Raw genomic sequence first — 14,069 nt, 5'->3', positions numbered from 1 at the left:
GAGTTAACAGTGTCTATAGTAGAGATGGCACGATACCACTTTTTTATGTCCGATACCGATATCATAAATTTGGATATCTGCCGATACCGATATGAATCCGATATAGTGTTTTTTAATCAACAAAACTGTTTTTTAAATATCTTGCTGCATTTTGTATAAGTTCATACTCAAGTTTAAAACAACAACTACACTAAAGCTATTCTGTTATACCTGTATGCAAAAAAAAATATTTCATAGTTCAGCAATACTGATCAATCTAATAAACTTAAACCTACACCATCCTCCCTATTCTGGTATTTTAAAGAGTACTTAGCGTAAATATTAAGCAACCTAACTAATAGGGTTCCAACTCCCAGCAACAACAAAAATAAATAAATAAATAAAAAATAGGGAACCACCCCTCACGCTCCACCTCATGATGCTTAATCGACGTAATCAACCTTAATTTGATGCAGTGTGAAAAAAAATGCACAGAAATCAATTATTTTTCAAGAAATATTAAATAGATTCAACATCTTTCTTCAACAAAATTGCAGACTGCACAGATGGTACCTTCCCAAAGGAAAAAGTACTATAGCTTACTAGGGTATATTAGACTTAACAGTTACTATATGCAGTAACTGACTTCTATTCATTTTACATCAAATTAAAACTTTGGGTGTCAGATAATTATTTATTAAAAGCTCGACATTTTAAATGAGAATAAGAAAGAAAAGTATGTCTTTGTTCCCCCTTTTCCCTGTTCATGCCCTATCGGCCCCCCTGGCTAAACTTTGCTAGATCCGCCCCTGCACAGTTACCAGCCGTCAGCTGCATAGAAAAAAAATCCTTGAGTAGAAAGTAATATTAAATAAATTCTAACAACAGCTTATCAAGCTTAAACGTGCTGCTGTTGTTCAGCCGCTGGTTTCCTCTTTCTGGTGCAAAGTGGGCCAAAAACAAACAAGAGAGACGGACTCGCAACAGAAAAGCCAATCAGCTGATCGTTAAGCAGTTTCATGATTGAAGTAGCAGCAAGAAGAGGCAGTCGCTCCATATATCGCTTGTTAAGCTTAACGCAGGAATGCTTTACAAACATTCAGAGATGAACTTACACACTTGCTTTACTTCTCTCGGGGATAACTTTGTCGGAGATGAAATGCCGGGTTGCTAGCGAAGCTCCACATGCTATCCAGACCACCACAGGTCCCGCATGCCACAGCCGCTCTATCACGTGATGCATACTGCTCCGACGTGCTAACGTTCTGAGGCGAGTTACGGCGTGTTGCAAGTTTTGTGAGGTGCTTTCGTGATATTTAATGGATCGGATTACATTTTTTATTTTTCTCCGATATCCGATCCAGTAATTTAGGTCAGTATCGGACCGATACCGATACGTAATATCGGATCGGTCCATCTCTAGTCTATAGAGAGTGGAAGTGTTTGTTATTAACCTCTGTCTCTCTTCCACAGCATGTCTTTATCCTGTCTTCCTTCTCTCACCCCAACCAATCACAGCAGATGGCCCCGCCCCTCCCTGAGCCTGGTTCTGCCAGAGGTTTCTTCCTGTCGCCCACTGTCACCAAAGTGCTTGCTCATAGGGGGTCATATGATTGTTGGGTTTTTCTCTGTATGCATTATTGTAGGGTCGACCTTACAACATAAAGCCTCTTGAGGCGACTGCTGTTGTGATTTCGTGCTTTATAAATAAAATTGAATTGAAAATTGGACTTTGTTAAACTGACCCAGTATTAACCTCCTAAGACCTGAACTCTTTCATGCATTTTTAATTTCTCTTTGCTATTTGGGCTGATTGGGACCTGATGAATGTAAAAACAAAGAATTACTGTATTTTTTTTTTTACCTGATTTTTGTTTCTGAGAAAAATGAGATCCACATTCATTTTAAATTTCGATAGGACAGTGGCAGTATAGTGTCCTCGTTAGTGGATATCAGGCCCTTGTAGAGCAAAATTTAGTATTGTGGTCTAGACAACCCAAAATGTGACGTCAGGTCCTAGGAGGTTAAATCCAGCCTTGGCCACACTGTGTTAGGAGGGGTTAGATGAGTCCTCACCTTTACTTTCTGTTGGTGGTGGTATATCTGCCAGGCAATATGGACATGCATGGCACACCACTTCCCCGGTTTCTGTAAGAACAAGAAAATTTATTTAATTAAGAACAAGAAAGAAAATGGTGTGACCAAAAAACACAGTGTCATCTAATCAATACGGTACTATGACTACTAATCACATATTAAAAGGCTAAGAAATGTAGGTGTGCTGAATGAACCATGCACATGCTGGCGTGTGACAGCGAGGCGTCACTGTCGGCCATCTGACAAGGTTTCATAACACACGCGCTGCAGCGTTCTTCAAAATGAGCCCCGTAAACGGGTACACTCAGCCCCCATTTAATTAAAGACACTATCAACTCCATTAGCAAAGACCTTCAAGGCATCGCAGTGATTATTGCGAGGGAGCAGGAGACGGAGACACTGCAGGGAGCGAGCACTCACCCTGAGAATCGGCCGAAACGGATCCGTTAGCTTCAGGAAGGACGGAGAGAGAGAACATGAATTATTCTGCTGTCAGTCAAATCATTTCTAATTAGTCCTTGTGTGTAGCATTCATTAGGAACCAAATTAAAATGTCAAACTGTTCACTTTAAAATTAAGCGTTTCAGGGGTAATTAACACGCGGGTGTTTAAACGGGTTCCTCCTGCGTGGCCTTCTGCAAACAAATATGGCAGCTGAGAGGAAGACACGCTAACACGTCTGTCAATCTACGGACTCACCGCTGATCAATAGATCAGAAATAGACTCTATGTGGTAAATTATTCATATGTATTTTAATGCATTTTTAACACTTCCTGTATGAGAACAGCTTGCTTGCTGAGGCTGCTGCTAATGTGGATCCTAATAAAGCAAACCTATGGAGCCTGTACAGTCCGGTCTCCTGGTGCACGGTGGGTGGCGTGTACGTGCTCTTACCCTGGGGTCCTTCTGTAAGAACGTGTGTGGGACGGCTCCGGGTCTTGCGGAAACATCCAGTGGATTAGAGGTCTGGAGAGCAGCAGACGGATCGAAAAATTATTCTCTGAATATAACTCGCCCCCTCCCGGCTAGTCTGTCTGTGGGTGTGTGGTGGTGTCTCACCTTGGGCTGAAAGGCCCCCTGCAGCGAGCTGAAGGGCCCGGTTGGGGGGATGACAGGGGGAAGGCCAGACATGGCTGGAGGGTAGGAGTGGAAGAGCTGGAAGAAGAAAAGAGCGAGAGGAGGCGTGAGGACGATTCGGTCTATTGGTGAAATGCGGCTTTATGAGTCAGTCTAAACAGAGCAGGCAGTTTGTGGTGGTGTTTAAACCTCGCAGTTTAATCGCAGTGACTGCTTAGTTACAAATGATTGCCTACGTGTTACACAAACGGCTTGTTTATCAAATATTCACTGCTTGTTCCCGCTGGATTTAAATCAGGAGAAAAAACCTCCTTTGATATGAAAAGCAGAATGTTGTAATACACGCAAAACACAAGTAAGTCAAACAAGCGCTCAAGGCTTTCATAAACGTATCTGTATGTAGAGAAACAGATATGCAATCATCTGCTTTGCATAATTGTTCCTAACAGTCATATTAGCCAAAGTAACGAGTGCGTGTTTGGCAAACGTGCTTGCATTGCTGCAGTCGCGCATTGGAATTCTTTAAAGCTGGACTCGAGGGTGTGCTGCAAGCTTTTTAAATGCAACTCCACTCCTCTTGTGCACCAAGTATTAAGATGCCACTATGTTTTATAGAGAAGGAATGCTTTCAGCGTGTTTGCCGGGACCATTATACCAGCGGGGGAAAAAACAAAAAAAGATGAAGCACTTAAAAACAAACTAGGAAGCGGGTCGATCTGAATACAAATAGGTTTTTATGATAGTAAAATCTGCCTCCTAGCTATCGAGGACAAATCAGTTTAATAGTCTGTAGAAAAAGCACACTAGGCAGAAGCACGCTCTGAAAATTTCAGCAAAACGGTAGGACAGCGAGTCCAGTGTTTGAAATCATTTGCTTTTATTGAATAATAATTTTGAGGACGCCACTGCTGGTGACTGGAAAAAAGGAAATAAGCGAGACAGAGAGGTAACGTAGCAACTGTGTTTATCATCACATGCACACAGTAAATGTTAAACTCCAGGATTTAAGAATCCCGATCTGTTGCATCACGGCCGAAGGGTGACATGGAGCAGTAACCGTTAGGAAGCAGATGTAAGGTGCATGGGCTGAAATGGCAAAATGGGCAAGCAACAAATCTGAAGCTGGAAGCTAGTACGCAGTAGAGAAACTCACACTGTGTCTGTAGAAGGGGTCGACTTTTGTTGGATATTTGTCAAACTGTAGGAGAAATGAAACAGAGCTAAGTACAAAGATTGGCCTCTTTTGTTTCAGGCCAACACACAAAAAAACATCACAAACTGCATTTAAAACCGAAAATACGATTATAGATGAAGATCTAAGACGTCTACCGAGCGGGATCCAAGTTCAACCACTCCCCGCGCCACAATGTTTTCATCCTCCCCCGTTTCCTGATCATCTGAAGACCTTGTAAACTAGCATGAGCTGGCTCTCATTTGGTTGGCTTTTAGTGGTGCGGCGCAGGCTCAGGGCGAACATTTCCACAGTCAAGACTAAACACTGCAGCCATAAAGAGCCTTTTTATGGCCTCATTAGCTGTCAGAGGCCTCGCTATGCTGCCTTTGAGGTATCATCAGAGCCAAGCAAACCTCTGTGGGTCAGGCAGTTACAAATGTGTATGTGTTTGTGAGAGTTTAGGTTCAGGCACCCATTGCCTGTGGTTCTCTCCCAAACTGCGCGGCTCTTAATGCAATACATTTGCCAGTAATGAAAACCCCCAAATGGGACCAAATGATGTCATTAAAATCAGAATGAATTAAGTGTATTATGTTCTGAAAGCTGGCTCTGAAGTTAACATGCTCCAGGGCAAGTTATTGCCAATTTAGAAAATAACAGCGTTCAAGTCTGGAGTCTCAGCGTATGCCAGAGAAAACACTAGAAAGGCTTTGTGGGAGAATAAAGGCATCGCTGTGGCGTGGACGGACGCGCACGGTCATCGTTGAACGGCCGCCACAGAAACCCGCAGGTCCCCACGGCGTGCCGCTCTCACACATGTCAGGCTGAGTATTTAAAAAATAAAATACGAAGTCTTCGCGCTCCCAAACCGCAACGCAAAAACACTTTTTGGTGCCATAGCCGCCCACCACTCCGCACATGTAGAAGTCATTATGAGAACGTAGACCCCTGCCCCGCCCACCGCCCCAACCCAACACAGGTGTGTTCTACTTATCCTCACATTTCTGGCAGGGGTACGCACCATGGGCGGTGCTGGGGTGGGCATGATGGCGTGTGGGAAGGGCGTGAAGGTGTGCTGGTGGGTGTGCTGGTGGGTGTGTTGGTGCTGATGCTGGTGCTGATGCTGGTGGAACTCAGTGCGCAGGTAGGGCGGGGGGCCAAGCGAGGCACCGCGGTCGGCGCTCTGGGACGCCAGGAAACGGGTGTTGAGCTCTTGGCGCAGAAGGTCTTGTTCTGTAGAGAAGAGGGCGGAGCATTAGGACAGCAGAGCGCTATTAGCAATTAGAGCTGCAGACTCAAATAACCCTCATCTGAGAACTTTAAATACATTTCTCTTTAATTAAGACCCCCTACAGTCCGCCCAGCTGTAGGTCACACACGTAGACCCCTGGAGGACCTCGCGCTCCCGTGTGAGAGCTCTGTATGTCATCAAAATAAGAAGCCAAGCTGTCAAAAAAGGAAACAAGCAGGAAATGGTTGTGATTACCAGCGTGTCATTTTCCCTCGAAGCGAAGCTCGACATGATTAGAACAGTCTGACTGCTGGAACTGTCAAAATGTGGCGATTTGATACACTCGAGCCCCTCTGAGAGCGCGGATCGGCTTTTTCTAATAACCTTTGTGAAGAATGGATTTCAAGTAATCATTGGCTTTTCTTCTAAATTCAACAAACCCAGCCTTGAGAGATTATATCTCCTCCAGAGTAACCTTATCCTTCCTATTCCACAGTGGCTCGCTACAATATCTTCTGCATTCGTTTCAGGCTTTATTGGGCTGGGAGCGCGGCTGGAATTTTCTCTTCATAAAAATTTCATTAGTATCTTTGGAAAACATCCAGCTCGCTCCGTCCCATATTGACCAAATTGATTTGTTGCACATGATCGCCGTTCCAGGTGAAATGGACGTTCTGGGAATGTTGCTAGAGCCCCTCCCCGCACTGACCCTGACATTTAGCTTGACAGCACCGCGCAGAAATGTGCACAGGCTCTGTGATCACTTTTGTAATGCGTGCAGACCGAGAGTGTGAACTTGAACTGTCCACACAACTATAAACACACAAAGCGATGGCATGACGTGCACGTGGATCATCTTGGACGTGGCTGCTTATTTCTTTAAATAATTACCAGGGCAGCATGTGCATCTGTCTCTGCGTATCGAATGCTTCAAAATGAAATGCCGCTCTGCGTCCATCATTCGTTATGTACTTGTCATGTGTCTCGAGCTTCCCGGCAACAACTGGTTTAAATAAGAACCTGCTGATTGCTTTTGCAGTCAAATGTGCAGTCCTCTGTCAAACCACTTGGGGGCGATGTGGAGACATCTGCGAGCTGCTTGTGCTGTTTACCTGAGTAGGCACTCCCAGCAGCAGGATGTCCGGGTACTGGCAGGGTGCTAGACGTCAATGGTGGCGGTGGAGGCAAGGCTGCTGGAGGAGCAAACATATTGGGGTGGTGTGGGTGTGGAGACGACTGCAAGGCAGACGGGAAGCTGTGGGGGTTATTCTGGTTAGTGGGCAAAGCCAAGGGAAAAGTGGAGGCTGCCGCGGCTGCCGGAGGAGGCGGTGGGTGGTGGGGGAGGTGCAGGGAGGGCGTAGGGGGTCCGTGGGGCTTGGTGCCTGGGGTGCTGCTCCTGCTACTGCTGTAAAGATTAAGACAGAGAGAGAGAAAAAGGCAGATAAGTGGTTAAGCCAGGCGTGATCAGTCAAAATTAACACTTGTTCCTCCACATCCCCTCGTCTCCATCTGCTCTGACGTTCAGTTCCTAGCACGCCGTTTTCACGCCTCAGCTGCCTTCCATTTACAAATGCCTCCCCGTCTCTGTCTCGTGCTTCACAGAATCCAGGGCAAACACGATCTGCGAAAACCCCGCGTTCGCAGCAGCCTCGGATGCAAATAAACCGCCACTGGCAAACATAACAGAACGAGCATCTGTCTTTGAACAGCTTCTGCTAAGGCACTTCCTCCACAGCCAGGTACAGAACATGTGCATCGGAAATGGGATGAGAGGGCGAGAGGGCGTGTGTGAGCAAACAGTCTTTTGTAGTGTGTGTGGGTTTCCCCCGGGGCAGTCACGGAGCTAGCGTCTCCACAGCTCCACGCACTAAGCCTAAAAGCTCATTTGCAGCGCTCGCTCGTCGCTGTGGGCCCCAGCCGTGATTATTCACATGCGGGTGCCAGGCCCTGTTGGCACGCTGGCAGACTGGCAGAGCTGGCGCAGAGTCAGGCAGAGAAAGCCAAGTCCTGAGAGCCTGCTAGGCAGAGCTGTTGTTGGGACCGAGTGGCTTCTGAAGGAGCTATCTCAAGGTCTAACATTAATGGAGAGGCTCACAGGGTTCGGTGCTTCTCAACTGATACGATAGAATACGCTTAGCTGCTATTGTTTTCAATGAAATAAACTACATATTTGAATACACAGAAGATCCTTTTAAATGAGGAAAATTTCTCCTGAGCCACTTTTCCTTCTGTTTTCATCCAAAACAGCCTTAAATCCACGAAACATGAACAATATGGTGATTCAAGGTTACACCAAACTATTGGGAGTCCGAGCTCAGATGTGTGGGTGGATTAAAAAAAAAAGCCCAGCACTCAGGGTGCAGTGTGGCCCTTTTATTCCGCTGTTAATAATCAGCGCTACAATTTGGCTGGGGGACTTCCTGATGGCAATTTACATACTGATCGGGCCGTATATGCACTTCCAGCTCAAGAGATATTCTTGAATTTTCAAGTGTGTGTGAATATGGAAGTGTTGCCTGAACAGCTCTGCATGAATTTTCTGCATTAGAGCATGTGAGAACATGAGAGCTGTGGGTGTGTGGAGCTTTTTTTCCCATGCACTTCGAGGCTGTCTGACAGTAGCTTACCTGTGGCCGTTGAGGCTGAGGCTGTTGTAGGCAGAAAGGGGTCGGGGGTGGCAGCGCGATGGGGGCCGGTGAGACCCTGACTGGATGGGGTGCTGCTGGTGAGAGTGGTGGTTTGGAAGGGCGGGAGATGGTGGGTGTGGGTGAAGGCTAGGTGTAGGTGGAGGCCTCGGGTGGGATAGCACTTCAGGCTGGTGCTGGTGCCGGGGAGGGGGGGTTGGTGAGGGCTCTTGGCCCTGGGCAAGAGGCAGGGCTGCGGGTGACTGAGGCCTGGGAAGAGCCTCTGAGCGTGGGGGCAGGTGGTTTAAAGGCTGAGTGGGCCCGTTTGGCTGGGTTCGAAGAGGGGACGGGGTCTGGGGGATGGATGGCTGGGGCTGGGGCAGTGACACGGGGAGGGTTGGGGGGGACAAAGGTGGATTGGGGGTGCTGGGTACAGGCAGCTGGGTGTCTCTGCAACTCTCCTGGCTCCTCTCTTGACTGCGTTCTAGGCCTGACACCTTGAGGAGGCCTGGGCCGTGAGGCTCCTGGCTGCCATTGGTGGAGAGCACATCGATGCCAAAATCTGGAACTGCACAAAAACAAAAACAAGTGTTAAAAACAGATAAAAGGCGCAGATTAACCGTGACGTGCCACAATGAATGTATCGATGATGTCATTTTAACATGCAACGATATCTTGACGTGGACCCGAGGAACCAAAGACCGAAGCTTCCAAACAACACACAACCTGCTGTACCTGCAGAGCCACAGCCCCCTACTGCAGACACTACAGTGAGTGAGCTGTGAGTGTGAGCAGCTCCTGTCCTTGTTAGTGACATCTCCTCTGTCATGTTTGGTGTGTGAGCTTATCAGCTGACAGCTCCACAAACAGACACAGTTTTTCCTTCTTCCTCCTCATACTGACACACCTTCCTTAGGCTCTGCCAGCACAAACACCACTGCAGCCTTTAGCACCGTCCCCGAGGGGAACGACACGAACCAAAAAGTGTTCTGCTTGTTCAGAATGAACCAGTAGTGCATTGTACTCAAGACCTTCATTTTAAGAGCATTCTCGTTTTCTGTGCTTTCACTTGTAGGCCACATTACATTTTTAATGAGGCACTTTTCCATGCACCTTGCACAAACTGAGATCTGTTCCATACCAGAGGCAAACTGGAGCTGAATAATAGCGACAGCGTGCAGATGTGTGTGCATAGTTTTTGCCGTTTATCAGGTTTCTGCTGCCTTTCACCTTTTCATCGCTTCTACAGTTGAAAAATTAGCTTATTCAAATAGTACGTGCAGTTGTGCTAATCTTCTCTGGAAACACTGATGCATGTTCTTTACCACATGCAAACTAGCTCAACTGATGATATGCATAAAAAGAGCACTGTGTGGGGTAAAAACATTTCAGGGAATGAATTCAGCTTTGCATGTAGTGTGATAGCCATCTGACATGTAATTGCTAAGCAACAGCAATTACGTGTCATTTAAACGGCCTGTTTGGACTCCATTAGTCCAAAATGACTGCATCTAAAGAATGACTAAGCGCTGTGCAATGCTGAACTTAAAAAAAAAAGGATAATAAGCTCTGTCCGGGGTATTTCTCTGCAGGGACCTCCTCCTACAGAACAAAGTGCTCAGACATCAGCCACCAGCTTGACTCCTCCAGAGGCAGAGAGGCTCATGGGAGATGACAGTGCATACATAAACTGTAATTAGCTCTCTCTGGGCCTCAGGGGGGTTTAGAGCTGGGGCAAGGGCTCCTCCTCCCCCTTGGTGAAGCAGCTAAATCCTTTACCTGCCAAAGAGGTGTAGATGGGAACCAGTTCCCCTGGGCTGAGGCAGCAACCCGCACTGCAGAGCAGCCGCCTGTCACTGGTGGCTTCCATCTCCCTGACACTACCCCCCTGAGACACTCCAATGGGAGCAGGCTGAGCTAACAGAGCTCTAACGTTCAGCATTGAAATGCTAAGCGAGGTATTAGCAGCCCCAGGTGCACGTAATATTACAGATAAGGTCAGGGGAGGTCAATTCTGGTGCGAGATCAAAATAACGGCTACTGACTCCCGCTCTACACGGAAGAGCTTCCCGGGACATCTGCCAGCCTGTCAGGAGACAAAAGGACACTTTGCAAGCCTGCCATGTGTTTGTGTTGAATGGTCTCTGTCTCTTTAACGCAGTCCAGAAAGAGAAAAATGTTGCAAAATAGACGAGCGTCTCTTTAAAGCTAGCCAACCACTCCTGTGTGCCGCTTCCACATAAACACATCTCCGATCTACCCTCATGTGCATCAATGAAGAAAACCCAGCAGCGCTTATATCCATCACCCTAATCTATGTCAATCTTCTCCACTTACTGATGCTATTACCAGTCAAGAGAGACTGCTGCTGGCAAACAGCTTCACCACAGCAGACAGGGAGAGAAGAAATTCCCAATTCTCAAGGCTCCTGTTGCACCTCTGGGTCCCTGCGGTCCAAGGCTTGTTTTGAGAATGTGCTAACACGCTAAAAAGAAGGTGTCTATTCTGGTCATAATGAATACTCTAGGGCCGTGTGAGGCAGGAAGAAGAGAATATGCCAGCTTCCCTCCCGCGAGGGTTCATTTGTCAGTCTTCTTCATCCCTGGAAACAAATAAGTGCAATTCCCACTTGGGGCTCTGAAAATGTAGAGCCCTGCTGTTTTCTCACTATTGCAGTTTTTTAAGCAGCATGTTGCACTTGTAGGCGCAAGTAAAAAACTGAAGCCTGCGAGTGCGTTGCTTAGCAGGCGAGCCAAAGGCTGGAGGGGCATCGAAGGGCTGTGTGTGTCTGTGTGTGTGTGGAGGAAAGCCATTCATTAGGTGCAGCTGTCAGGAGTCGCAATGAGAGACTTAGAGGGATAAGTCACTATCCAGGGAAGAGCCAGCTTCTATTGTTCACAGAGCATTAGCTGCACAGCACCACGTCTGATTTCTATCCACCTACCTGGTTAAACTGACATGCTGCCTCGCAACGATTAGATTACAGCTGTGATTTGGGTGAAATGAATAAACTGTATTAACATTAAGATACAAGAGACAACATGATGAGCATGGATCAGGAGCCTGTGGCCCTTTTAGGTGTTATTAGAAGCAGAAGTTCAGTTGTACTGCTCTGCTTTTCATCTACCTCGGCTGTAAATGTTCTGCCGTACAGTTTTAATGCAACCCTAATATCACGTTGCTTAATAGAGCGCTGTATTGTTTGGGTCACAGTCCTGCAGGAAGGTGTTTGGTTTGGTGCAGAGAGAGAAACCGATCTACTGCAGCGCACTGATCCACAGAGGGAGCGACAGCAGGCCTGACAAAGTGAGCTGCACAACATCAGGTAGTTTAATATAGTGTCAGGTCATTACTGCAGCACACAAGGGGATTAATTTAGCATATTATATTTCAATGTCGTTGCTGAATACAGCCTGGCACATGGAAGTGATTAACAACAAGTGGCAACAACATCGCGGTTTAAAAGTGCAACTGGCAGGTCAGCACCTGTCCTTCTGAAAAAGACATTACTGCCCAACTCCAGCCAAAGCAGATCCGTCTCTTTCATGTGCGAGTGACAGCTACACCCAGGTCGGGAGGCATCCTGACAAAGCGATGTCTGTAGAGACCTGCGTGACATCCCAGGCTTCTGTTCGTTGCCGTCACCTCTTCCGTCTCACCCTCCTCAAAATAGCCGCTAGATACATTCGAAACCCTCATACTCGTTTATGGGATTTCAACCTGCCAGGGATCTCAGGGCTCCAATCACACAAAACCAACAACCTGACACATAGCAGGAGCCACGGGACTGGCAGCTGAGCCGTGACCGCTGTGTGTACAGTTATGTAGAGAGCAGAGGTGAAATTCAGAGAGACCTGAACCTGCTGTGCTATGCTAGCAGAGGACGACAGCTTTGATGGTCTTGTGTGCGACAAGAATGCAATAAGAAGTATAATCTACACAATTACTTATTAACAAAATTCTTAAAACTCACTTTGAAAAATTGTCATCTACAAATAAAATAGTGCAGTTTTATAGATAATGTAAAAAAAAGTTTAAGAAATGTCATAGAAACTGTAATTAAATTTTTCTAGCTGTAGAAATCCCTGCTTTGGTTGATTTCTGACTAAGGACAGCACAAGTTGCAATAAACAACATCTCAATCATCACGGCACATGTTGAGAACATCTAGGAAACAGGTGCTAACAGCAGAGGGGGGGTCTGCAGGGACACGCTGCTGCACATTAGATACTAACACGACAGCAGATGATGCAACAGCAGGTAACCTCTGGCAGTGACTGTGAGTTTGTCCTGTACAGAGGTCTTCTGTCGGAAAGGAAGACAGGCACATACTGTTGATGTTTCAGATCATTAAAAAATTTAACACTAGACAAAGATAACCCAGGTAAATATATAATAATGTTTTTAAATGATGGTTTAATTTATTAGGGGGGGGAAGCTATCCAAACCCATCTAGTCCCACTTGAAAAAGTAACTGCTCCCACATCAATTATCAGCGATTAACCACGTTTTTTGGACAGCTGAGCTCAATTTCACCAGCCAAAGCCCGGCCTGTTCACCCAAGAAAGCACTTAAATAGAACCTGACAATATGAAGCAGGCTAAAAGAGCACTAAAAGCAACACATCGGGCTATGATTTAAATAAGCTCAGCAACAAATAAGAAACAGTCAGTCTAGAAAATGTTACAAAGCCATTTCTAAACTTTAGGAGTCCAGTGAACCGCTGAGAGAGCCACTTTCCACAAACGGAGGAACCGTGATGAAGTGGCAGCGTTAGAGTGGCAGCTAAAGGCTAATGTCACCACACCTACATGCTGACATTGAGCTGGTATGATGAATATTTTTAAGTAGCACTAAAATAAAGAAAAACTGAGAGTGATGGGACTGAAATGTTTTTGACAGCTTTCATAAACAATCATCCGAAATCACTGTAATCCACCCGACACCATAAATATTCTTTATGTTAATCTATCTAATGTTGAAGTGCCAAAAGCCTAAAATATCAAATCAGAGAGAAGATTATTAGAAAAATTATTAGATCGTTAATATCTGTGGCAAATTTAAGGGAAACAGTGTGGATCAACCAACCAACACTGTAAGTATCGTTAAATCATTTAACGACATATTATTGTGTAACTAATGTTTAATGAAATCATTCTGACTGCCAGTCCAGAAGATGTAGGCTGGACCTCGCTGGATATGGTGAGACAAATGTAGCGCGTGGGCTTTAGCACTGCGGTGCATCGATAGGCTGCAAAAGCAAAGCATTAAAAAAAAACTATGAACCCCCAGAGAGTCCTCTGATGCTCCACTGTCACCGCTTCAACACTCTTGTTGTGCAAAAATCAGCAGAGTTAGCGCACTGCAGCGGAGACACTCGTGCTCTGCATCAGGCAATCAGAAGAAACTGGTTCATTTGCTATAGAGCTGCTGATGCTAGATTCAAAGCACTGCTGAGAGGCTGTGCTCGTCCTTCACGCAGCGTTGTCTGAAAGCATCATCCTGCCTCACATAAACAAACACAGAGAGGCCGTTTGCTCAACTTCAATCAATTAAAGTGCGCACACAGCCACGAACAAGAATTTGTGGCCCTCGCTGAAAACTCTGCCGCTCATTGGCATGCCTCAGTAAACATTAATTATAATCTGGATCTCTCCCTGTGCAGAGCTGGGCTTCCAGACAACTGAAAACATTCCCATTCCCGTGTTTTTCATCCTCAGGTCTTAGCATGGGACCATTTACTCCCTGACACTTGCTCCTCTCCTTTCTCCATATTTTGTTTAACAACAAAATTAGATTGTAATTGAGCAGCAAGTGTTGACAGCGCTCTGACCTCGGGAGTGCTTTAGACAGCATATGTTCCCCAAAGAGCTCCTCGGTGAGGGA

The 14,069-nt window shown here is 46.2% G+C and overlaps 2 protein-coding genes across 13 annotated transcripts in view; one reads left to right on the top strand and one right to left on the bottom strand.

Moving 5' to 3' along the window:
- LOC120720571 overlaps positions 1–14,069 on the top strand; it is a 914,567-nt gene that overhangs the window by 127,594 nt on the left and 772,904 nt on the right. The window lies entirely within an intron of this gene.
- auts2a (activator of transcription and developmental regulator AUTS2 a) overlaps positions 1–14,069 on the bottom strand; it is a 327,329-nt gene that overhangs the window by 10,669 nt on the left and 302,591 nt on the right. For 9 of the 12 annotated variants that reach the window (XM_040013088.1, XM_040013079.1, XM_040013071.1 and 6 more), the window contains 8 exons: positions 8,187–8,751; positions 6,672–6,964; positions 5,329–5,561; positions 4,308–4,352; positions 3,137–3,232; positions 2,972–3,043; positions 2,497–2,526; positions 2,056–2,127 (listed from right to left, as the gene is read on the bottom strand). In XM_040013088.1, the coding sequence (XP_039869022.1) occupies positions 2,056–2,127; positions 2,497–2,526; positions 2,972–3,043; positions 3,137–3,232; positions 4,308–4,352; positions 5,329–5,561; positions 6,672–6,964; positions 8,187–8,751 (1,406 nt within the window). The remainder of the gene's footprint in view (positions 1–2,055; positions 2,128–2,496; positions 2,527–2,971; positions 3,044–3,136; positions 3,233–4,307; positions 4,353–5,328; positions 5,562–6,671; positions 6,965–8,186; positions 8,752–14,069) is intronic. The other 3 variants (XM_040013045.1, XM_040013054.1, XM_040013038.1) reach the window with 2 other exon arrangements.

Source organism: Simochromis diagramma, unplaced genomic scaffold, assembly GCF_900408965.1.
Source record: "Simochromis diagramma unplaced genomic scaffold, fSimDia1.1 OVJJ01000123.1, whole genome shotgun sequence".
Lineage (NCBI taxonomy): Eukaryota > Metazoa > Chordata > Actinopteri > Cichliformes > Cichlidae > Simochromis > Simochromis diagramma.
Note: the sequence above shows the minus strand (reverse complement) of the source record. Positions and strands in the feature narration are given on the sequence as shown.